Genomic DNA, 23,552 nt, shown 5'->3' on the forward strand with positions numbered 1-23,552 from the left:
CCTTAATGCCCATCACCCGGTTACCCCATCCCCCCACCCCCCTCCCCTCCTGCAACCCTCAGTTTGTTCCCTATAGTTAAGAGTCTCTTATGGTTTGTCTCCCTCTCCAATTTCGTCTTATTTTATTTTCCCTCCCTTCCCCTATGATCCCCTGTTTTGTTTCTTAATTTCCACATGAGTGCAATCATATAATTGCATAATACCCTCTAGATCCATCCACGTCATTGCAAATGGTAAGATTTCATTTTTTTTGATGGCTGAGTAGTATTCCATTGTGTATATATACCACATCTTCTTTATCCATTCATCTGTCGATGGACATCTGGGCTCTTTCTATAGTTTGGCTATTGTGGACATTCTGGCTCCAGCTCTCCAACTTCAGAAGGCTGTCAGGCTCCATGTCTGTTTTCCCTCCCTGTGCCGCAGCCTGGAAACTCTCCCCAGGCAGGAAGTTGGAGCCCTTGTTCTCTGTCTGAGATCACTCTCCTTTCCTGCTTGGTATCAGTGTCTTCAAAACCTGTGTTTCCTATGTTTCATTTGCAGATTTTGTTGTTGTTGTTGTTTTGGTTTTTGGTGGTACTATTTTATGCAGGAGGATAAATATAGTTGCACTACTCCATCTTGCCTGGAAGTAGAAATCCATGATGTGGCTTTTAAAATTTTTTGGAATAATTTTAGATTTATAGAAAAATATGCTTACATATGTACATAACCATAGCACATTCAACCAAAGTAAGAAATTAGCTGTGATACCTTACTTTAGCAGGCAGAATTCTAGGACAACCCTTGGGATTCTCACCCCTTGGTGTACACAGTTTGTGTGATCTCCTCCCCTTGAGAGTAGGCAGAACTGTGATTATGATAGGATCACTCCCGGGACTGAGTTACCAATCAGTTGACTGAGTTCATTACAACATTTATCTTTGGTGGGCCTGACATAAGCAGGTGAGTCCTCAGAAGGGACTGGGCCCCTCCTGAAGTCAGAGGAATCTGAAGCGTGAGAGGGTGTGTGGAGGGGGCCACATGTCAAGGAACTGTGAGTGGCCTCTAGAAGCTGAGAGCAGCCCCTGGCCGGCAGCCAGCAAGAGAATGGGGCTCACAGACTGCAGGGAACCACATGAGCTTGAAAGAGGACCCAGAAGTCCAGAAAGAAACACTCAGCTGATGCACTGATTTTAGCCTCAGGAAATCATGAGCCGAGAACCAAACTTGTCTGTGTCCAGACCTTTGACCACAGAAACCCTAGTAAATATGTGTTGTTTGAAGCTGCTGATTTTGTGACAATTTGTTATGCAACAATTAAAAACTAATACAATTACTATTAACTAAAAAGACCAGGTCCAATTCCTTAGTAACAATATCCCACTATTCATCTAGGTGGACACAGCCCATATGTTTATCGACAGATGAATCGATGAACCAAGCACGGTATAGACACCCGATGCAATATTATTCAGCCATAAAAAGGAATGAATTGCTGATACATGCTACAGAGTAGATGAAGCTCAAGAACATTATGCTGAGTGAAAGAAACCAGATACAAAAGGTCATATATTATGTAATTCTGTTCCAGAATATGTGAATCCATAGAGACAGAAGGATCAGCAGCTGCCATGGGCTCAGAGAAGGGAGGAATGGGGAGCAGTTGCTTAGTGGGCACTGGATTTCCTTTCGGAGTCATGAGAATGTTTTGGAACTAGAAAGAGGGAGCTAGATAAAGGGGTAGTTGCACATGCCACCAACCGTTCACTTTAACCTTGTTCACTTTAATTTTATGCTGAGTGAACGTCACCTCAATTTTAAAAAAAGTAGATGTGTTATAGAAAATAACAAAGCTGTATCTTAGTGGGTCTTAAGGGACTTTGTGATTTCTTTTTTTACCCATTTTTTTAAGAAGGGAACTATAGACTTTATTCAGATCTCCCTGGTTTTTCCTCTAAAGTCCATTTCCTATCCCAGGACCCCACCCAGGATACCGCATTGCATTTCGTTGTCATGTCTCCTTGGTCTCCTCTGGTCTATGACAGTTCCTCAGTCTTTCCTTGTTTTCCATGACCTTGACAAATTTTGGACATACTGGTCAGGTATTTTGTAGACTGTCCCTCAGTTTGGGCTGCTCTTATGATTAGACTGGATTCTGAGGGCTTGGGAAGAATAGCACTGTGGTGGATGGCCATTGTCATGGCTCATGTCAGGGGTCCTTGATGTCACATGACCTATCGCTGGTGACATTAATCTTGACCACTTGGTTAACATAGTATCTGCCAGATTTCCACATTATAAAGTCACTATTTTCCTTTCTCTGCTTTTAGGAAGTGAGTGTAGCCTTCACTCAAGAAGAAGGGAATTTAGCTCCACCTCCTGCAGAGGGCATATCTACATATATTATTGGAAAATTTGTCTCTTCCCACTTACTTATTCAATCATTTATATCAGTATGAACTCATGGGTTTCTAACCTATTCTTTGGCTTATAATCCAATACTGCATTATTAATTTTGTTGCCTAAGTTGTTCCAGCTTTGGCCATTCTGAGCCCTTTCAGGTAGGTTTTGTGTTTCTTTGACATACTCTTCCCCCACCTCCTTTTTTCCAAAAAGGGCTTCCTTCCTTTCTGCCACTACAAGACACTTGAGGTTCATCTTGTATATTTCCTGTCCTGGGTCTAGAATCAGCCATTTCTCCAAGGAGCCCGGTTCCTTTTCTTGAAGAATGGTATTTAGACACCAAGACTCAGGTCCTGGGTATGCTTGCTGCTTCCAGGATGTCCTTGGTCGTAGGTCTCTGCACACAGCTAGCATATATATGCCTGAATATTCACTCCCCTATATATACATACCTATGATTATTTCCGTATGTCTCTTCCTGTGGACATTAGATGTGACCTTTAGTGGCGTCTCTGACTCATCTGGCACCACACGGATCATTCTGTCTTTCCCCCTTTGCATATTTATAACTTCTTTCTTGGACAGCAAGAAGCCTGGCTCTCATCACCCATAGTGTATTTACTCACTCGTTCAATGTTAATGTATACGTAAAGTAGTTTCAACATTGCTAACCTTTCAAAATTGCCCTCTTAATGCCCGTTGCCCAGTGAGAAAGTGAGAAACAACTTTCGTTGCTAGAGTACAGCATCTCTATATGGCTCCTTTTGTGTTGAGCCTGATAGTTCTCAATCAAAACACTGTTTTGCAAAGTTACTTAGGTCAGCTGCATGCTTTTCCCCACCACTTGCCTCAAGGTTATCTCACACAGTCTTAATGTACTTAGATTCATTATCACAGCCTACGTTTCATCCAGGGATTCTCCGATATCCTGGTTGATTTTTAAAGTAAATGTGTATCCGTTAACGTTCACTTTTTGTGACGTCCAGTCTATTGTTTTTTTTTCCAATATTTTATTTATTTATTTGAGAGAGAGAGAGAGAGAGAAAGCACAAGCAGGGGGAGCAGCAGGACGGGGAGAAGCAGACTCCCTGCTGAGCAGGGAGCCCGATGAGGGACTCGATCCCAGGACCCTGGGATCATGACCCGAGCTGAAGGTGGACGCCTAACTGACTGAGCCACCCAGGTGCCCCAGTCTTACTGTTTTTGACAAATGCACAGAGCTGTGTATCCAGCACCTCAGTGCCATACAGAACAGTTCCATCAGCCTCACACTGTCTCCTTGTGTCTCCTTGTACTTCACACCTCACATTCCTCAACCTTCAGCAGCCTCAGATCTGATTTCTGCCCTTTTCGTTCTGTCTGGCCTGGTGGTGGATCAAAACTTTTTGTTTGGTTGGTTGGTTGGTTGGTTGGGATATGAAGATTGTTTGTAAGCAGAGGTTGCCATGCTCTGTGATTCAAGTTGGTTGATAGCAGGATGCAGGTCCCACCCTGATGCTTATGTCTCAATGTTCTCATCCGTAAATGGGCATAATAATAAACCCCGCCTCGTGGTGGTGACGGGGGGGGGGGGGGGGGGGGGAGAAGGTTCTTGGCAGGTCTGAATGAGGTAACAGCTGTTGGCACAGTGCCTGGCCCATTATAAGTAATTAGTAACTCAGTAATAATACTTTGTGTTTGTTATCCTCCTCATCTCCATGATGAGGTATTAAAAAAAGAATGTCAGAGGCCAGATCTCACTGTCCTCTTGGGATGCTGGGGCCATCGACAATGCACGCAGGGGCCCCTCCCTGTGGGGGCGGGAGGAGGCCAGAGGATTATTTCTGTAAAATGGTACTTGTGGTGCTAGAATCATCTGTCCATCATTCACAAATTATCCTTGGTGGGGAGACTTGAGGGCTTCATTTTGGTTCTTCTTTTACTTCCACGCTTTTTTTTTTTTTTTTTTAAACTGTGAATATGGTCTGACAACACAGTAGGGACTTCTAAAGAAGTCAATCTCAACAGCCAGGAGGGTTCATGTTTTGGTAGTTGCTGCCACCCCATGCCTAAATTTTTACACAGATAGAGACCTTTTATTTATGATATCATAAACATCCCCCCCTTGCTACATAGTGTTCCTAATGACATTTCACGAAATATGACAGTTTCATCAGGGGGCAGTTGGCCATCCTTTTCTAAATCACTCCCACTGTTTGGGGGGGAGGGGCACAAACTCATGCGTACTATTCTTTGCTCCTGCTGACTTTTATTTTCCTGAGATTTCTTCCCTAGAGCAGGAATCTTCTGTCAAAGAGGATAGGAATGGCTTTGTGGCTTTATTTGTCCCATTTTACAGAAATAAATAGGGACATCCTTCTACATGTATTAATCTATATTTCATCAAAATGCACTCGTTTGAGGCTGTGATCAGACATCTGGCGGAGCGTCCCAGACTAGTGCTCCCACAGGTCATTAGTAAATTTATCATCTAACAGTGTAATGCTTTTCTGAGAACCACGATTTCCCCTCTGCGCTCGCTGCCCCTCCCCCACCGCAAACTTCAAGTTCTCCTCTGCAGCTGGTGGAGGGAACGCTCCCAAAGTCTCAGGGTCTATTCTCTAAAAACTCCTCCTTTATTTACTTTTGGAGTCAGGACATGTTTGCATATGCAAAACCAGGACCATATTGTTTGCAGATGCGAGGGGTGCTGCCAGATAATTGAAGGCAAAAAAAAAAAAAAAATTGAGGCCTTTAAATCATTTTTACAAACTTGGACACAAAAGAATATTTTCTTAGAATTAAAGAAGAAAAAGCGAAGCATGGAAATAAAGATTGTGGGATTGGGTTTCTAATTCAAAAGTTGTTCATAGCAGTGGCATTTCAAACCCACAGAAAGTTAGGGGCCTGGAGAGGGAGGATGCGGGGGGCAGGGGACTAGCAGATAAAACTGTAATCCGTGTAATCCAGAGAAACACCCGCATAGACGGAGTTAGAGTCAGCAACCAAACAAAACCTCGATCCCATTACGTTATGACCTCACCTACTAGCATTAACAATGAGGTTATTCCCCCCTCCCATAGTTTCCTGTTTAGTTTTTTATTTTACGATAAGAGCAGTTTGGAAGTAATTGTGCTTCCTATCAGTATTTGATAAAGCGTCCCCCCCTTTTAGGAGAGCGGCCCAGATGTGATCGGCTGTTAAAAGCAAATTGGTTTTTAGCCTTAAATGCTTTGGTTTCAAACAAGGAAGCGAGTGTGGCTTCTAGACCGTCTAGCCCTGATAAAAACAAATGAGAGCGTCTCACACAAATTGACGGGCATAAACGATGAAGGCTGGATTCGTTTGCCGTGTGCATTTTGAAATCTGTAATAGTCTCTGCAAATACAGTGGAGGGGAAGAAAGTGAGTTCTGAGATCCTGCTCCAGCCTGTATTCACATCAGTGGGCAGCATCCGTGCTCTGATCAGGATAGTGGGCTACAGGGCCTGCCCAGCTGGGGAGGGGGGGTGCTGGGGGGGGCGGGTTGTAGGGCTTGGGGGGTTGCTGTCTGCAGCTGCTAGTGGAGCTGTTCTCACCCACCCCCGGGAGGGGGGTGCCCAGGGCAGCTCTGGGGGTCTCTGGAGCCTGGGGCTGCCTGCACTGCTCCTAGGGTCAGTCTGGGCCAGGTTCTCCAGAGCAGAGGTACATGACAGGTAGGGGTCCAGTTGGGAGCTGGGAGCCTGCGTCCAGGAGCCTAGCCAGGTCCTGACTTCTGGGGCAAGCTGAGGCCTTGGGGAAGACTGGGGAGGTGCAGTGAAGATGGACAAGTCAGCGCAGCTAAAGGCAGCACCGTCTGCCCCCTGCCTGTCCGCGGTACTCCTGCCACGCAGCCTCTGCCTGGGGTGCATAACCACGTCCCTGTGTTCCGTCAAAACCTGCAGGCCTTCACCCCATCTCTGGTGGGCATCAGCCGCTGTGGCCCATCTGTAAAATGAGGGCGCGGTTGGAAGTGTTGGCAGGTGGCCCGAGCTCCCGGTCCAGGGCTGCTCCAGCCAGAGGCAGACCGAGCTCAGCTGGAGTCCTCTCTCCTGTGCAAACTCCAGGCCTGGTGCTCAGGGGCTCAAAACTGGGGGTGCCCTTTGCACCTCCTCTAAAGCAGTGCTTTAAAAATAACAGTTTGGGGGGCGGGGGCCGCCTGGATGGCTCAGTCTGTAGATCGTGCGACTCTTGATCTCAGGGTTGTGAGTTCCAGCCCCACGCTGGGCACAGAGATGACTTAAAAAAAAGTTAAAAACAACAGTTTTATTTGCTTGCTGTCAAGGTATTTTAAATTTTTATTTATTTATTCTTATGGATAAAGATGACATTTTTTAAATGATTTATTTATTTATTTTTAGAGAGAGGAGAGAGAGGGAGCAAGCACAAGTGGGAGGAGCAGAGGGAGGGGGGGAATTTCACTCAGACCCTGTGCTGAGCACGGAGCCTGACGTGGGGCTCGATCTCATGACCCTGAGATCACGACCAGAGCTGGAACCAAGAATCGGACGCTTAACCCACTGAGTCCCCCTGGGTATCCCCAGAAAGATTACATTTTTATGTTGAAATCTTCTGGTGGTAGTATCACATTTTGTCACTCAAGTTATCCCATTTGGGATTTGCTTTGTTTTGCTTTGAGGGAGATTTTTTTTTACGTGTTTGCTTCCTCGGGAAAGGTTAATACTTTATTTTTTCTTTTCTTTTTTTTTTTAATTTATTTATTAGAGAGAGAGAGCATGAGAGGGAGGAGGGTCAGAGGGAGAAGCAGACTCCCTGCTGAGCAGGGAGCCCGATGCGGGACTCGATCCTGGGACTCCAGGATTATGACCTGAGCCGAAGGCAGTTGCCCAACCAACTGAGCCACCCAGACGCCCCAATATACTTTATTTTTTCTTGTTAGGACTCAAGTTTTCACTTGTTTGGGAATTATGGGCCTGTCATTTCACTCTCCTCAACCTGGATTTGGGTTTGGGGATTAATTTCTTTTTTTTTCCAAGCGTGTCCCCTATGTGCGAGGCAGGAATGGCAATCCGGGCCTCCAAGCTTGCTCCGACTGGTCCATCAGGTGATGATTATGCCACAGCCGTACTTTGAGTTAGCATAATAGCAGAGCTGGGATGTTTGATCCCATTTCTAAGGTAATTCTTTTCCCTTCCCCCAAATGTAGCACAGTCCATTGTTAAATGGTCTGAGCCAAATTTTCTAGGCCAAGGATCCCTGCTGGTGAGAAGGAAGGAAGATGTCATCAGGGCGGATTAGGTCTGGGCCTAGCGTCTGAGGCCCCATGGGCTGTGGGGGCTGCAGCAAGCGGGCCCGGGGTGTCCTGGGTTCGGATCCAATCTGAGGACCAAGGGTTGGCTGCCAAGGCCCAGCCTCCCTCTGCTCAGCCCTCCACTCTTCACACGGACTACACGGTCACTCTGACTTTTCTGGATTCGTGTTTGCAAATGTTGTAACTGGACGCCTGGGTGGCTCAGTCAGTGAAGCGTCTGCCTTCGGCTCAGGTCATGATCCTAGGGTCCTGGGATCGAGCCCCATATCGGGCTCCGTGCTCAGCAGGGAGTCTGCTTCTCCCTCTCCTCTTGCCCCTCCCCCTGCTTATGTTCTCTCTTTCTCAAATAAATAATAAAATAAAATCATTTTTAAAAATTTAAAAAATTTAAAAAAAAAAGAAAATGCTGTAACAGAGCAGAAACCTGCCACCTTCTTTTCATGGACTCCCAAGTGATTGCTGCATGTTTATTTTTGTTTCTCCTCTCATACTAAAACTATCTGTAGCACTGAACCCCCTTGTAAAAAAAAATATATTTATATGCCCAACAATGCCACCCCCCCGCCTCGCCGTCGATCTTTCCAATACATCGGTCTTTGCTGATTTTTCCACCTTTGCCCCTGTCCTCTCTCAAACTCATGCTCGTTTTTTTGGTTTTTTTCCCCCTCTCTTTTTTTTCTGGTTCAGAAGTTGGAGGGACTGGCCAAGCACCGGACAGTTCGAGAAGCGCCGACCGCCTGCGTCTGCCCACCAGGTAAGTGGATGTTTGATCCTTGTGGGCCCCTGACTACCCGAGGCCGGGCCTCCTCTCTCCTGTGTGCTTAGGACTGCCAAGCATGTGGTCAAGAGGCTGGCCCTGGGTTTCAGACCCATCCGGGGTCTTCCTTTCTATGTCTTCCCTGACAAGCTTACCAGTCAAAGATTCTAGCAAGGTTACCTGACCTGGTTTCATGAGGATGGTGGTGTGTTAGAAATGACTTGTAATGAAGGCGTAGATACTAAGAAAGTAACAGCCGTCCCATTTCAAAGACCAAGAAACAGGCCTCGACTATCCACACAGTATTAACATTGTGACCCCAGCTCTATTTCAGATACGACAGGAAGAATAAGGAATCTGGTGAATATAGGGTTTTTCGGTTTTGGTTTCTTCAGGTGGAGGTAGAGGAAGGAAGATGGGAACGTGGTCTGAATGATTCAGATAATCACGTCTGTCTTGGGTTTTGGTGGTGCAGCCAGGATGGCTGCGAATCAGACCAGGATCTGTGGATTCCCGATCCTTGTGGCTGAATCCTGAGTCCGATCAGGCCTTCTGATGGTCCTCATGGGAGCTTTGCACAGACCATCAGTGAGAATTTAGGTGTTGTGGCCTTGGCTCTGGTATTTTCTGGGTTAGAATTATCCTCTATCAAACAATGTGTCGTACCTTACCAGTGAATGAGTTGAAAATTGCAATACTTCTTAGACTTCCCACCATGTAGAACAAGGTGGAGAACACAGGAGCTGAGCCCCGGGGCCCTTGTCCTTGCCATCACTCCATCCACTAGTCGAGTTGTCAGGCTTTTCTCAGTCCACTTCAGCTGGCCAAGACACACAGTTCCTGGAAAATGATCATCTCCATGTATTGGGAGATGCCCTGGGATCTCTGCAGAGGTGAACTTCACGGTGTGAAAATTCACTCAGGGAGGATTTTATGGGCCAGCTTGAGTTAGTCTTCAAGAGTACCTCCAACATTTTAAGAGGAGGGAAAAGGACTTGACAAGCAATGACATCATATTAGCAGATCAGGAAGTCAGACTTTGTGATTCAAAGGGTGGGGGAACCAGATACACAGATGAGTTTTTGGACGATCTGCAAAATACATAGAACAGGGATGATTCCTCTTGTGTTTCTTTGTATTTTTTTTTTCCTCCTCTTTCTGAGTGCTGTATGGATGTCAATTCATGTGAGTTATGTGGAGAAGTATTTTTTAAACTGGGTGTCACAAAGCGTTTGTAGGATATGAAATCAGTTCCGTGGGTTGCAGCCAGTGTTTTGAAATTTTGAACTAGCTGTGGACTGGAATAAAGACACATTGGAGTGAAGTTTTTGTTTGAGCTATTTATATTTGGAGTATATGACCTGGATGGTGATTGAAATGCGTTTCCTGCTATGCGTTGCTGACCGGAAGTTTGAAAGTCCTAGATACAGATGATGGGGAGAGAAGGAGAAGGAGGCAGTGAGGGGGTGCAGAGCTCCTGAATAAATCTGAGCCAGGGACAAATCTTGGTCTGCTGCTTATTAACTCTCAGGGTCTTTATCAAAAATGAATAACAATATGGGAGTGGGCTCCGTAGACTTGAGATTCGTATTTGAGTATAGGTCAAAGCCCATGACCCGGAGACAGTCCTGTGATCTGCCTTCCCTTGGGGGTCCTGAACCACCAACAGAGGCTCCAAGAGGGTCCCAGGGAAGACTCTGGGGGCTAAAAGGCTGGTCAGAACCCCCAGTCCCGCTGGAGGGGGTGCCCTGCTGGGTGTCGGCGCTGTGCTTCTGTTGTCAGAGGGACTCATGGCTGCCTTCAAGCTGTCCTGGGAGGTGTCCTCAGCATGGTCATGTGGCCAGTGTGGCCAGGCCCTGATGCACACCCATGTCCACACCTGCTTTCTCCCCGTCACCTCGAGCTGGAGGACTCACTTGAGCCCTTTGGACCAGAGACCTTCATTGATGCAAAACCCCGTAGGCTGGACATTCTGCCTGTCATAAAAAGGACAGAGGCCTTTTTTTTCCAAGCACTCGAAACCAAACTGACTCCCTTTCTTCCGGGCTCTGATCTGTCCTGCAGACTTTTGGAGTCTGGACCTGCAAACTGCCCTCTGTAGCTTGGGGCCCCATCTGATTTGAGATACTTGCAGATACCCCCTCCTGCCCACCCAGTTCCTTCTCACGGCCTGGAGACTGTGTGATCTTTTGTCAGATCCTAGGAGGTCTGATAAAACAGATAAGCGAGGCCAGAGAAGGGAGAGACTCTTCTATGTGTTGCCCATTGTGAAGCGGGCCCTCAGCGGGAGTCGTGGAGCCAAGAAGGGGGCAGGCCTCCTGCCAGAGCCAGGGGCAGGAGGCCTGGCAGGGCTGTGCCCTGAGCTGGCCCCGTGACCTCGGGCAAGGGAGGGGCCTGCGCCTTGCCCCTCTCATCTATAAAATGGTGTAGAGGGTTGAATGAAGTCATCCAGGATTCAGGATGGGCCCTAAGTCCAATAACAAGTGTCCTTATCAGACAGAAGGGAGAGATTTGAGACACAGAGACACACAGTGGAGGCCTTGGGAGGACCGAGAATGATGCATCTATAAGCCCAGGAGGGCCAAGGCTCACCCACAGCCACCAGAAGCTGGAGAGGGGATGTGGAGGGGATTCAGAAAGAACCAGCCCTGGTAGCACCTTGATTTTGAACTTCTGGCCCCCAGAACTGCTAGAGAATCCGTGTCCTGTCATTTTAATCCACCTCGTTTGTGGCAATTTGGTGTGGCAGCCCTAGGAACTGAAAGTGGGCTGGGATGCAAATCACCCAGAGGACCCTGAGGTTGCGGAGGGGGAGGATCAAGATTGGGAGCCCCACTCCCCCATGCCGCCCTTTCTCATTCACCTGCCCAAAGTAAAGTTTAAAAGTGGTCATTTTTGCATAGGAAATGGTGTATGATGTGATTAAAAAAAAAAAAAAAGCTCAAGTACTGCTAAAGATTACCTGCGAAGAATAATTCCCCTTCCCCGTTCTCCCCAGTTCTCCTGCTCGCCTTTCTAGAGGTCCTACCTGTCCTAGAGCAGAACTTTCTGTGATGTGGAGGTGGGCGATATCCTGTGAATTCAGCAGCCGCTCGTGGCCACGTGTGCTGCTGAGCCCTTGACACGTGGCCAGTACCAGCGAGGAACTGAATTTTCAAATTTTTACTTAATTTGAATTTCAACTGCCACATGTGGCTAGTGGCTTTGGTTTCGGGCGGCCAGGTTTTTGAGGTAGTTTATGTATATTTCAGACCGCCGCCAGGCCTGGGGGTGTCGGGCTGGATGGACAGGAGCCCCACAGTCTGCTGGGGGAGGCTGCCCTCAGAGCGGCAATTCTAGAATATTGCAGGAAGGGCTCTGTAGGGGTGTCCCCCTAGCTGTCCTGTGGCAGAGGAAGGCACAAGCACAACCCGGCCCCACTGCGCTCAGAACAGTTGTGACCCAGGAGCATCCTAACGGAGGGGCTTATCCTTGGAGCTGGAGAGCCCTGGGTTTGACTCGACTCTGCCGTGTGGTCCGGTCCAGCATGTCCTGCGGGATGGGCCACTCTGGTGTTAAAAGTGCTTGCTTTAGCTAACTCTCCTAATACCTATCGCTAAATTCACTGCTGTGCCTGGAGGATGGGCTGCATTGATTGGCCAGGTCTGGGTCACGTGCCTGTTCTTGAACCTGGGGGAACGCCTCTTGGGGTGAGTTGACCCTGCCAGAGCCATGTGGGCTGAGAACAGGCAGGGTACTTACCATAAGGAATATTCCCAGGGTGCCGTTCCCAGAAGAAGACAAAATGGATTTAGCAGGGTAGTCATAAATAAGAGCTTACCACTCCGGGGGCGGCCTGCCAGCCCTGTCCAGGGGGCCCTCAGCTGGGGACTGTAGACAGAGTCTGGGTTTGACCAGAGGCTGGTCTCCACTCCGGGCACAGAGGGGTCTTTTCCCTCTGTTGAACTTGTCCAACAGTCAGCCTGGCCCAGTGACCAAGCGCTTGGATTCTGGACCCAGACCGCCCGGTTCAAATCCTGTCACTCACCAGCTCCATGACCTTGGACACTCACCCACTTATCCTTCTGCTGCCTCAGTTTCTCATCTGTGAAATGGGGTTTCCAGTAGTAGCGACATCATAGGATTGTCCCAGGGATTGAGTAAGTTAATGCATGTAAATTGTTTCGAACAGGACCTCTGTTGCTTCCTGAGAGTGAGTGAGTTGTGGTTACAATTAACTCAGATCCACAGTCCCCAGGCTGATCCAGACCCACCCGCGCAGCCTGTTACCTTCTTGATTTTCGCTGATGTCCGGCCGGGCCGCCAGAGAGAGATGGGGAGAGGAGATTTGAAGTTAGCGGTTGTCTGGGAATATTCTGGAGGGAAAGAACAAAGGCTTGGCAGACCAAATTGGCATGTTCTTTGGGGACGTGGGTGAGAAAAAGCTGGCGACAGAGCCCAGGAGGGAGAGAACAGGAAGGGAACAGGAAACGTAACCGGTGAGCTCCAGTCAGCCACTAAAAGGCATCCAGAAGGATGAGTGTAAAGCCTGGGGCTCTGCCCCCTTCACACAGTTCACACTGGTTTCCACCCCGGGCTCCACCTGCCCTGGAAGTTTGTTAGGAATTTTTCAGAAAAGTAGCAATACTTTTCTTTTTCTGGCCCTGCTATATCCTTGCAAAATATACCAGAGATGCTGCATGGGGTTTCTAAACGATGTGCACCGATGAACAGATTAATCAGAATTAGAAATGCATGGCTCTGTCTGAGCGTTTGGCAGTTTGAGCAGAGGAGTGAAATCCTACAGAGAGCAGGAGAGCGTGATGTTGAACCTGATACATTTCATGGATAGTTTACAGCAAATGTTACAGAGTGGAACAGAGGTACAAGTTACATTGGTTCGGCCTGTTCAGTTGTTGGCATAGGAAAGAGTTTAGTGAAGGAATTATTATTCCCCCTTTTGAATTATTTATTCAGAGAATTTTAAAAATAACACTTTTTTTTAACCTGTTAGATCCTAGTTGGCTGGAAGTTATGATATAAAACAGCAGCTTGATGGCAGTTCTCCCGCTACGTCAGACTGCACAGAGTTGAAGGAGTTAATTTGTGTGCCTGATCTTGTTTGCTTGGTTGTTGGCTGGAACACTCTGGAGGATGGTCTCTGGTGCCCACTCCATTATGCCTAGATATTTGTTCCTTCTTTCATTCATCTCTCCCTACCCCTGTTTTGTGCTTTTCCTATGGGCAGTATTGACAAAGATTAGGAGAGGCATGGCCAACGGAGCCTGTCATTGGGAGGTCATGGGGCAGAATCAAGAACCTGACCATCCTAAGAATGGGAAGAGCCTGGAGAGAAAAAAAGTCTTGTAGGAACAAAAAAAAAGAAGAAGAAGAAGGGAGAGATCATCTCAGATCAAGAGGACCTGGGCAGGGGGAAGATGATAGCCGGGCAGGGTTTTGAAAGACTGTTTGGCATCTCAGCCAGCTGGGACAGGGGACACATTCCACGATCCCACCCTTCTGAGCAGAGGCAACGGGGCGCTCTGTTTGGTTGGAAGGTGGTCGTGGGAGGTGAGGGGGTGGGTCCTGGTTAGAGAGGGATGTGGGTGTTATGCCAAGGGAGGACACAGCTGAGGGAATGTCTGTAGAGTTCAGCATTAAGAGGACCCCAGACACAGCACGGAGTAAGGACCAGAAGGCAGATTTGGTTCCAGCAGAGAAGCCCCCTGGAGAGGGTGCTCAGGGTGGGGAATGGTCTTTGTCTTGTTCCCTGCCGGGTCTCCTGAGCCTAGAATGGTGCTGGGCACGCAAAGGAGGGACGATGCGCGTTTGCTGGATGACTTCTGTGGAGGAGAGGTCGTGAGAACTTGAATGGCAGGGAGCAGCTGCAGGAGGCACGGGGCCACGTGGTGGACGGAACTCACAAACAGGATGGATGGGCACAGGAGGGGACAGAGGTGCCTGAGGCTATGGAGGGGGGGGGCGATGCCCTGAGCAGAGACAGGAAATCCCCGAAGAGGGATTTGGAAGGGAAGATGGTAAGCGTGGTTTTGGACAGTGAGTGGCTTCATGAACCAATTAGCAGACCCACTGATGGATGGGAGAGGCTAATTAGAGGTCTTCTCTGAGGGCATCGTCCAGCTACCCTGAGTCTGCTAATTACGAAATATACCATGTCCCTTAAGTAAAGTCTTGGGGTTTAACTATGTGCTGTCCGCTGAAATTTGGAGATTTTCTTGTGACCACCAGAGGGAGCCCACTATATTCATTAAATTCTATAGAAATTTAACGGGAATTTAAAAGCAATGGATAATTAGGGTTGGTTTTTTTTTTTTTTTAAATGACTGGAAAGCACCCAGAAGTGAGACATAAAGCCAAGCACCCACTCTGGTGTTTTTTCTACTAAAATGGAAGATTCCTCAGAATTTTCCAGAAGATTCCAGAAGCAAGTGGTTTCCTGGAAGCTGGGATAAATTATGGGAAAGGTAAAACAGCCATCAGCGAACGCATTCCTGGAACACCTGCCCCACCCACCCAACATTTATTGAGCGCCATCTGGTTTTATTGTAGCTGAGAATCCTGAAGCTGTGGGAAGAGAGGACTCAAAGTGTCTTGACCTCAGCTTGGCCAACTCTTTGCCAAATATTGGATGACAGGTGCAACTTTTCACTGCATGGGGTGTCATGTAACTTTGGAGGTTAGGATTATTAAATGTCCCACAGATCAGGAGTCGCTCACGTGGTGGCATTGCCTTTTCTCAGGGTAAGTTCAATGGGATCATCATATATGGCTTCTCACCTTACACCGTATGCCAAAGTATATTCCGCATGGATGGAAGACTTAAATGTGAAAAATGAAACGATGGAGGGCAAGACAAAAATACAGTAGGTCACTGAAAAAAATTGTGAGGAAGAAGCAGATTTTCTAAATGTTGAAGTCAGAAACCATAAGGCAGTGGTTCTCAACCAGGGAAGATTTAGCCCCCGGGGAAGTTTTGGCAATGTTCAGACGCATTTTGGTTTGTCTCAACGTGGGGTGTGGTGGGATGCTACCAGCATTGAGTGGATGGAGGGCGAGGGATGTGGCTAAACATCCTGCAAGGTACAGGAAAGCCCCCAACACAAAAAAATGACCCTTCCTCAAATGTCAGTGGTGTCGAGGCTGAAAAACCCTGCCATACTGTAAAATAGTTTTGTAAATATTTTAAGCTTAAAGCTTACATTTTGAGTGCCTAGGTAGCTCAGTCTGCCTTCAGCTCAGGTCATGATCCCAGGATCCTGGGATCGAGTCCCACATCGGGCTCCTTGCTCAGCAGGGAGGCTGCTTCTTCCTCTCTCTCTGCTGCTCCCCCTGCGTGTGCTTTCTTTCTCTATCTGACAAATAAATAAATAAAATCTTTAAAAAAGCTTACAGTTTCTGCATAGAAAATCTCACCTTAACAAAGTTTAAAGATAAATAAAAAGCTGAAAAAAATTCAACATATACAGTAAATGTATAGTTAATATTCATGAGATGTAAAACGTTCTTGCGAAAGAATAAGGAAAAGTCAAATATTTTAGTGGAAGAATGGGCAAAGAATATGAATGAAAAATACAAATGGTGACACTTCCCTTCAGGGGATACTTATGGGGCACCCACTCTGTGCCAGGCACTGCTGAGGGCACTTGAAAAGATCATCTGTCATGAATAAATTGTGGAAATTCCCAGTAAAATGAGATATTGTTTTCAGGGATCAGATTGATAATGTTTACATTGTTTTGATCTTTCTCGTGGGCAGTTGTTGCCGATGAAGTCCAAGGGCAGTCAGCTGGAGAATTCTCTCTTGTTTGGGAATTCGGTCCTCTTGTTCTCTTCAGGCCTTCAACTGACTGGATGAGGCCCACCCACATTATGTAGGACTATCGCTTTCCTCCAAGTCCACCTATTTGAGTGTTAATCTCATCCAAAAAAAATCCTCACAGAAACATCCAGAATAATGTTTGGCCACATATCTGGGCACCAGGATCCAGCCAAGATGACCCATGAAATTACTGTCACACCTTCATCTCTTATTCTCTTGGGGTTCTCCTCATCCCCGCCCCCCAGCTCTCTCTCCAGTCAGTTATCTTACCTGCTTCCCATATGTTGACGACTCCTCCCTACACCATCCATCCACCACTGCCTCCTCCAGACCCTCATCGGCTCTTGTCCTTTCCAGACCTTCCTCAGGACGGGGGCAAAGTGATGTTCCGTTTCAGAGCCTTCCATCGTTCTCCACCGTCTTTAGGATCGAGTGTGCAATCTGTGTCTTGGCATTTCTCCATGGGATTCCTGCCTCCTTCCCTGCACCCATCTCTCACATCATATCACCTTCCTATCTCAAATCCTATGCCCTGGGGAACAACTTAGTTTCGCAACCAGAACCTGCATGTTGTTCCTCTGCCTGAAGTCACTCTCCTCCTGGTGGTTCTCCTGGAAGAATCCATCCACATTCTTTCTTCAGGATACGCTGGCTGCACGGTGGGCTGGTAACAGACCCTCCACGGGTGTTGGCTGGGGTGGCAGGAAACAAGGACAAACTCAGCCCTTGCAAAGGGAGCACGCAGAACTCAGCTCTTTCTGTAAATACATTTGGGTGATTTGCAGCATGACAGACTGTTCCAGGATGGTTTCAGGGAAAGGCTAATAAAATCTATTAAGGAAGTTGCCAGGGCTGACACTGTCCTTCTGGAATTCTACCCTGTCCAGGAGCTGGGTAGCTTCTCGCCCCACCCCCCCCGCCCCCCGCCACCATGGGAAAGCCCCTTCGAGGGGTGTTGGCCTCCTTTTTGTTTTTAAACTTGATACTGACTCTCTTTCCATTCTTTCCAGTGTTTTCTCCCCTTGGCTTTTTCTCCTTGCTCACTGAAGCTTCCCTCTGACCAGGGCTTGGCTCGGCTGAGCTCTGAGTTGGACCCGGGTCTGATGATTGGAAGCATTTGTGTTTGGTTTGGCGCTGGCCAGGGTCCCTCCCTGTGAATCAGATCCGCTCCTGCCGCCTTGCCTTGGGGCACTTGCAGCTCTGTGTCTGAAATATAGTCCCTACCAGGGAACACTTAAGAAATAGCCTTCCTGGGGGCGCCTGGGTGGCTCAGTCTGTTAAGCATCTGCCTTGGGCTCAGGTTGTGAGCTCAGGGTCCTGGGATCGAGCCCCGCATCAGGCTCCCTGCTCAGTGGGAAGTCTGCTTCTCCCTCTGCCTCTGCCCCCCATTCATGCGCTCTCTCTCTCTCTCTCTCAAATAAATAAAAACATCTTTAAAAATGTGTAGACAAGACCACATGCCCCTGGGAGGGTGGGGGCGGCAGGTGACTTGGAGGCGGGGTGGGGAATGTACCGGAGCTGTGGCACCCACAGAAGGACCGGACAGTGACTGTACCCCTGAGCGTCACTGCCTGTCACGCAGGTGGGAACAGAGGCGGGCTGTGTTGGCCCCGGTGCTCGCTGAAGGTCAGTGGTGTACAGGAGTGGCGCACTTACTAGGGGACTGTGGTCCTCCGAGTGTCCAGGGAGGGTCTGGCACTGGTCTTAACACTTTCTCAGGGAATGTACGTATGGGGGGCGGGGGGCATGACAGGACACAGGGGGCTGCTTCCTGAGGAAGGTGAGGAGTGACTGCCCCCCTGACCCTGCACCCACCAGTAGGACTTGGGCTTAATTTCCAGGATGACAGGTAGTGCCTTCTAGCCACCCCCATGCCTGTTTGCTCCCCAAAATGTACATCCTCTCCTCTTGCCTCCTCCCCGCTTGGGACCCGGGAGCCCCATCAGGAGGGGTCTGTGAGGGCCATGCTCTGCTACCTGGACACTGGCCCCTTCTCTGCTTGTGGGGTGGGGTAGGTTGCACGTGGGGGTCTTGCGGGGGCATGAACTCAGGAGGGAGGGTTTACGGGAGGGGTAGTTTGCAGGAGGGTGAATGCAGGGGGGTTGCTTTGGTGGAAGAAGGTAGAGGTGAGGGAGGGGTGAGAGAGGGGGGAGTGACTGGTGAACTCAGGTGTGTCTGCTCTGTCCCCACCAGGAGTGGGGCTCTGAGCCCTTCAGGCTGGTGCTGAGTCCTCTGCCCAGAATCTCCCCCAGCCCCCAGGGCTGACTCACTTGGTCGCCAGGGCACCTCTTGATGATGGAGTGCCTCCCTTCCTACCTAAAATGGACTGTTTGCTTACTCCTGAAGGTCCCCACCTCCCCACAGGGCCCCCTTCTCCAGTCTTCTTAGCACACTGCCCTCCTTTTATTAAAAAAAAAAATTATTATCATAAAAGCAAGCTGTGCTTCTTAAAATTACCCCCCCCTCAAAAACAACATAGATCTGAAGTTCAAAGAAAAGTCTCCCTTGTCCCCTGCTGCCCACCTCCCCACCCCCTCCAGTCCCATTCCTTGGATGTAAATATTTTACAAACGCACACATTTGAACTCTTGCAGAAATAAAATAATGTGTGGTATTCTGCACTTTTTTTTTGTCTTCTCAATTTGAAGCTACAGTTCTGTCAGTCCAACCTGCATGGGCTCCAGGGGCCCCTGGCCACACTTCCGTGGGGACCCGTTCAAATAAACAGCAACCCGTGACTCCAGGCAGGGAGCTGGGGCAGCTTCCCCGCTTTTCCCTCTGCCTTCCTGGACCCTTTCCAACAATTCCTTCCACACCGGTGGCTTTCACTCTTTCCAGTGCAAAAGTCTCCCTTCCTGTCTCTGGCTCCTTCTGCTTCTGGCAGCAAGAAAGGGGGTGAATATGCACGCCGCTAATATTCTGGGTCTCTGCAGCCCTTAGTAGCTTTGGTCACCGTAACATCAACAGATCTGTCCCTCCTCCGATGTCTGCCTCATTATTTGTCGTAACTTTTTGTCCAGATAGAACTTACCATAGCCCAAGCGCATATCCTAAATTTGCAGCTCCGTGAATTTGCAGACAGCACACTCCTGGGTCCCAGGCAAGGAACAGTGCATGACCCACCCTCCAGAGACCACCCCCGCCCCCACAATTGCCCCCGGGGGATGGGGGGTGACTCCTATCCCAATTTCTCACATAGCAGACTAGCTTTGCCTGGTTTTGTACTTTACGCGAATGGTATCACACCGTATAGATTCGTTTGTGTCTTTCATGGAGCTGGTTGAGATTTGGCCATTTTGCCGCATGTGGTTGTGGATTGCGCATTATTCATTTCACTATTTCACTGCTGTTGGGTGTTTGGACAGTTTCTGGATTTGGGGTTCTTCTGAGCGGCGCTGCTATTTAATTAATTAATTAATTAATTTTTAATTTTTAAAATTTAAATTCAATGAACATATAGTGTATTATTAGTTCCAGAGGTAGAAGTCAGTGATTCCTGAGTCTTATAAAACACCCAGTGCTCATTACATCAAGTGCCTTCCTTACTGCCCATCACCCAGTTACCCCATCCCCCCACCTGCCTCCCCTCCAGCAACCCTCAATTTGTTTCCTATGGTTAAGAGTCTCTCACGGTTTGTCTCCCTCTCTGATTTTGCCTTCGGCTGCTCTTTGAAATGATAATAGTTTTGGAAATGTGTTTTCTGTTTGTTGCCGAGAATTCTTCATGTGGCTCCTATTTCCAGGGGCCTTGGCATCTCCGAGTAACGCTTAATAGGTCAACAGTCTTTAGATTTTCTGCGTAGTTTCTATCATCTTGTCTCCAAACAGAGTTTTATTTATTTCCTTTTCTGTGCCTTTTATTTCCTTTTACTGGACTCACTGCTCTGGGTCAGATCTTCCCTTGTGCTGAATAGAAGGATTCTCAGTTCTGGACCAGGCATCCCGTTTCATAACCGAGCTCGGAAAACACGAAGTACAACCATTGCTTTAGGGTTTTTGCAGATATTAATCAGGTTAAAGAAGTCTTCTTTTCTTAGTTTACGGAGAGATTTGTTTGTTTGTCTTTTTAAGTTAGGATTGGGTGTTACAACTTGTCCGGTGACATTTCTGCATTTATGAGCTGATCGTAGGATAGCTCTCCTTTTTTTTTTCCTGTCAAAACAGTGAATTACATTGATTGATTTTAGAACATTAACTGCTCTGGGCATCCTGGAAGAAACCCTGCTTGGATGGGGTATGTGATTTTAATATGTTGCTGGATCCAATCTGCCAACATGGTGTTTGGGGATTTTGCATCTGTCTTTGTACGTAGAGAAATGGCCTGGAAGTTTCCTTTTCCTCTCTTGTCAGGTTTTGGTATCAAGGTTATGCTGGCCTCATAAAATGAGGTGGGAAATGTTACCCCCATTTCTTCTGTCTGAGAGAATAGTGTAAGATTTAGCGTTGCTCCCTTCTTCAATGTTTGGGAGAAGTCACTAGTCAAAACATCCAGATGTAGGATTTTCTTAAGGTTTTATTTTTTATTTATTTTTTAAGATTTTATTATTTATTTATTTATTTGACAGAGAGAGACACAGCGAGAGAGGGACCACAAGCAGGGGGAGCGAGAGAGGGAGAAGCAGGCTTCCTGCGGAGCAGGGAGCCTGATGCAGGGCTCTATCCCAGGACCCTGGGATCATGACCTGAGCCGAAGGCAGATGCTTAAAGACAGAGCCACCCAGGGGCCCCTTTCTTAAGGTTTTAAATAATTAATTCATTTGTTTTAATAGCTGTAGGACTCTGCCTCGTTATGTCTTTTTTTTTTAATTTATTTATTTGAGAGAGAGAGAGCAACTGAGAGAGAGAGAGCGAGTAAGCATGAGCAGGGCTGGGGGGAGGGGCAGAAGGAGAAGCTGACTCCCCTCCACCACCCCGAGCAGGGAGCCCGATGCAGGACTCGATTCCAGGACCTTGGGATCATGCCCTGAGCCAAAGGCAGACGCTTAACCATCTGAGCCACCCAGGCGCCCCTTGTTATGTCTTTATAATAGCTTTATTAAGCTGGAACTCACAGGGGCACCCAGCTGGCTCAGTCAGAAGGGCATGCAACTCTTGGTCTCAGGGTTGTGAGTTCGAGTGCCCTGTCAGGTGTAGAGATTACTAAAAAAATAATTTAAAAAATATTTTAAAAAGAAGAAAAGATGGAACTCACAAACCATATAATTCGTTTGTTTAAAATGTGTGATTCAGGGCATCTGGGTGGCTCAGTCGTTAAGCATCTGCCTTCGGCTCAGGTCATGATCCCAGGGTCCTGGGATCGAGCCCCACATTGGGCTCCCTGCTCAGTGAGCCTGCTTCTCCCTCTCTCTCTGCCTGCCGCTCCCCCTGCTTGATGCTCATCTATTTTTTGTCTCTCTCTCTTTTGCCTCTTCTGGGCATTTCCTATAAATGGAATCCTAATGATGTGGCCTTTTGTGTCTGGCCTCTTGTATTTAGCATAATGTTTTCCAGGTTCACCTTCATGTGGCGTGCACCATACGCCATTCCCATTTAAGGCCGAATAATACTCCATCGCGTGGATATACCACATACTGTACATCCCTTCACCCATTAATAGACATCCGGGTTTCCGCTATCTGACTATAGTGGATAGAGCTGCCACGAACATTTGCGTACACGTTTTTGTGTGATCATGTGTTTCCATTTCTCTAGGCTATATACTCAGGAGTGGAATTGCTGACTCACAGGCTTCATTATTTTTTATTGCAAAACCATAACACACATATACCAAAGAGTATTTAACAACTGCGTTATGGATGTGCCTTTACGATGTTTGCATTCTTGCTGTTGAACTGTGCTCCAGGCCCTGCTACTCAAAACACCGCTTGCCAGTGGGTGCTGGCCTAGGAACCGTTTGCTATAGGCCTGTAACAAGATTAGGATAGAAACTGAGAGAATTTGGAAACCTTTATAGCAATTGAAGTGGTAATTTTATGTCTGTTGAATCTAATAATAAAAAACACGGGCGAGGACTTTCATGTTTTTGGTTTTAAAAATTTTATTTTCTGCTGCATCATTTTATTGGATTTACCCAAAGCCCTGGCCCCTGATGAGCTGGAAGTCAGGATGAAAAACATGGCTGGCCCTCCCTCACAGGTCGGGTGGTGCGCCTCCTTGCTCATGTGTTTCTGGACAAATTGTTCTGAGAAGTGCAGCTGCTAGACCAAGGCCACAGGCTGAGAAGTGACAAAGCCATTTGGGATGCGGTGGTGGGAAGGGAGGAAGAGCTCCCATTTCAGGTCCTCTGCGCTAATGATGATGATAAATGGTCAATCAGACGGATGGATACACAAATGTGCAGTGGACCCTTGAACAAAATGGTTTGGACCGTGCAGGGCCATTGATCTGCAGCAGAGCACTGAAAATACATTTTCTCTTTCTTATGATTCTCTTCATCACATTTTCTTTTCTCTCACTTTATTGTAAGAAGCCTGGGTGGCTCAGTCGATGAAGCATCCAACTCTTGATTTCAGCTCAGGTCATGATCTCGGGGTCGTGAGATCGAGCCCCACGTGGGGCTTCATGCTCAGTGGGGAGTCTGCTTGGGATTCTCTCTCTCCCTCTCCCTCTGCCCCTCCCCCCTAAAATTAATATGATATATAATACAATTTAACTTACAAAATATGTGTTCATTGACTTCGTTATCGGTAAGGCTTCCGGTCAACAGCAGGCTATTAGTTGTTAAGCTTTTGGGGAGTTAGAAGTTACACGCAGGTTTTTGAGTGCACAGGGGTTGGTGCCCCTAATGCCCATGCTGTTCAGGGCTCAACTATGTACATGTATTTCAGCCTCAAAAAGAAAGGACATTCTGACACTCGATACCACATGGATGAACCTCGAGGACTCTGTGTGGAGTGAAGTAAGCCAATCACAACAGGATAAAGACTGATTCCATGTGTACAGCACACTTAGAGGAGTCAAGTTCACAGAGACAGAGAGTAGACTGGTGGCTGCCAGGGGCTGGGAGAAGGGAGGACGGGCAGGTGACTGATGGGGACAGGGTTTCAGTTCGGATGATAATGGTTGCACAGCCGTGTGAATGGACTTCAGGCCACTGAGCTGCACACTTAAAAATGGTTATGAGGAAAAGAGAGATGAACTCTTTCTCTAACCTGTGAGCACACAGCAAGGCTGTGGAGGGAGAGGGAGTTCTGGTCTCTTCCTCTGCCTCTAAGGGCACTAATCCTATCATGCTGATGACCTCACATAAACCTAATCACCTCCCAAAGGCCCCAACTCCAAATATCATCACATTGGGGTTAGGGCTCGAACGCAATCATTTTG

At 47.7% G+C, this 23,552-nt stretch overlaps 1 protein-coding gene across 2 annotated transcripts in view; it reads left to right on the top strand.

The window, feature by feature from the left end:
* Positions 1 to 23,552, top strand: part of COL23A1 (collagen type XXIII alpha 1 chain) — a 314,520-nt gene that overhangs the window by 13,909 nt on the left and 277,059 nt on the right. For both annotated transcript variants that reach the window (XM_054511118.2, XM_064595788.1), the window contains exon 2: positions 8,341 to 8,407. In XM_054511118.2, the coding sequence (XP_054367093.1) occupies positions 8,341 to 8,407 (67 nt within the window). The remainder of the gene's footprint in view (positions 1 to 8,340; positions 8,408 to 23,552) is intronic.

The sequence above is a fragment of the Mirounga angustirostris genome, unplaced genomic scaffold, assembly GCF_029215605.1.
Source record: "Mirounga angustirostris isolate CCGP_5_RB_7025 unplaced genomic scaffold, mMirAng1.0.hap1 SCAF_7, whole genome shotgun sequence".
In the NCBI taxonomy this organism is placed as follows: Eukaryota; Metazoa; Chordata; class Mammalia; order Carnivora; family Phocidae; genus Mirounga; species Mirounga angustirostris.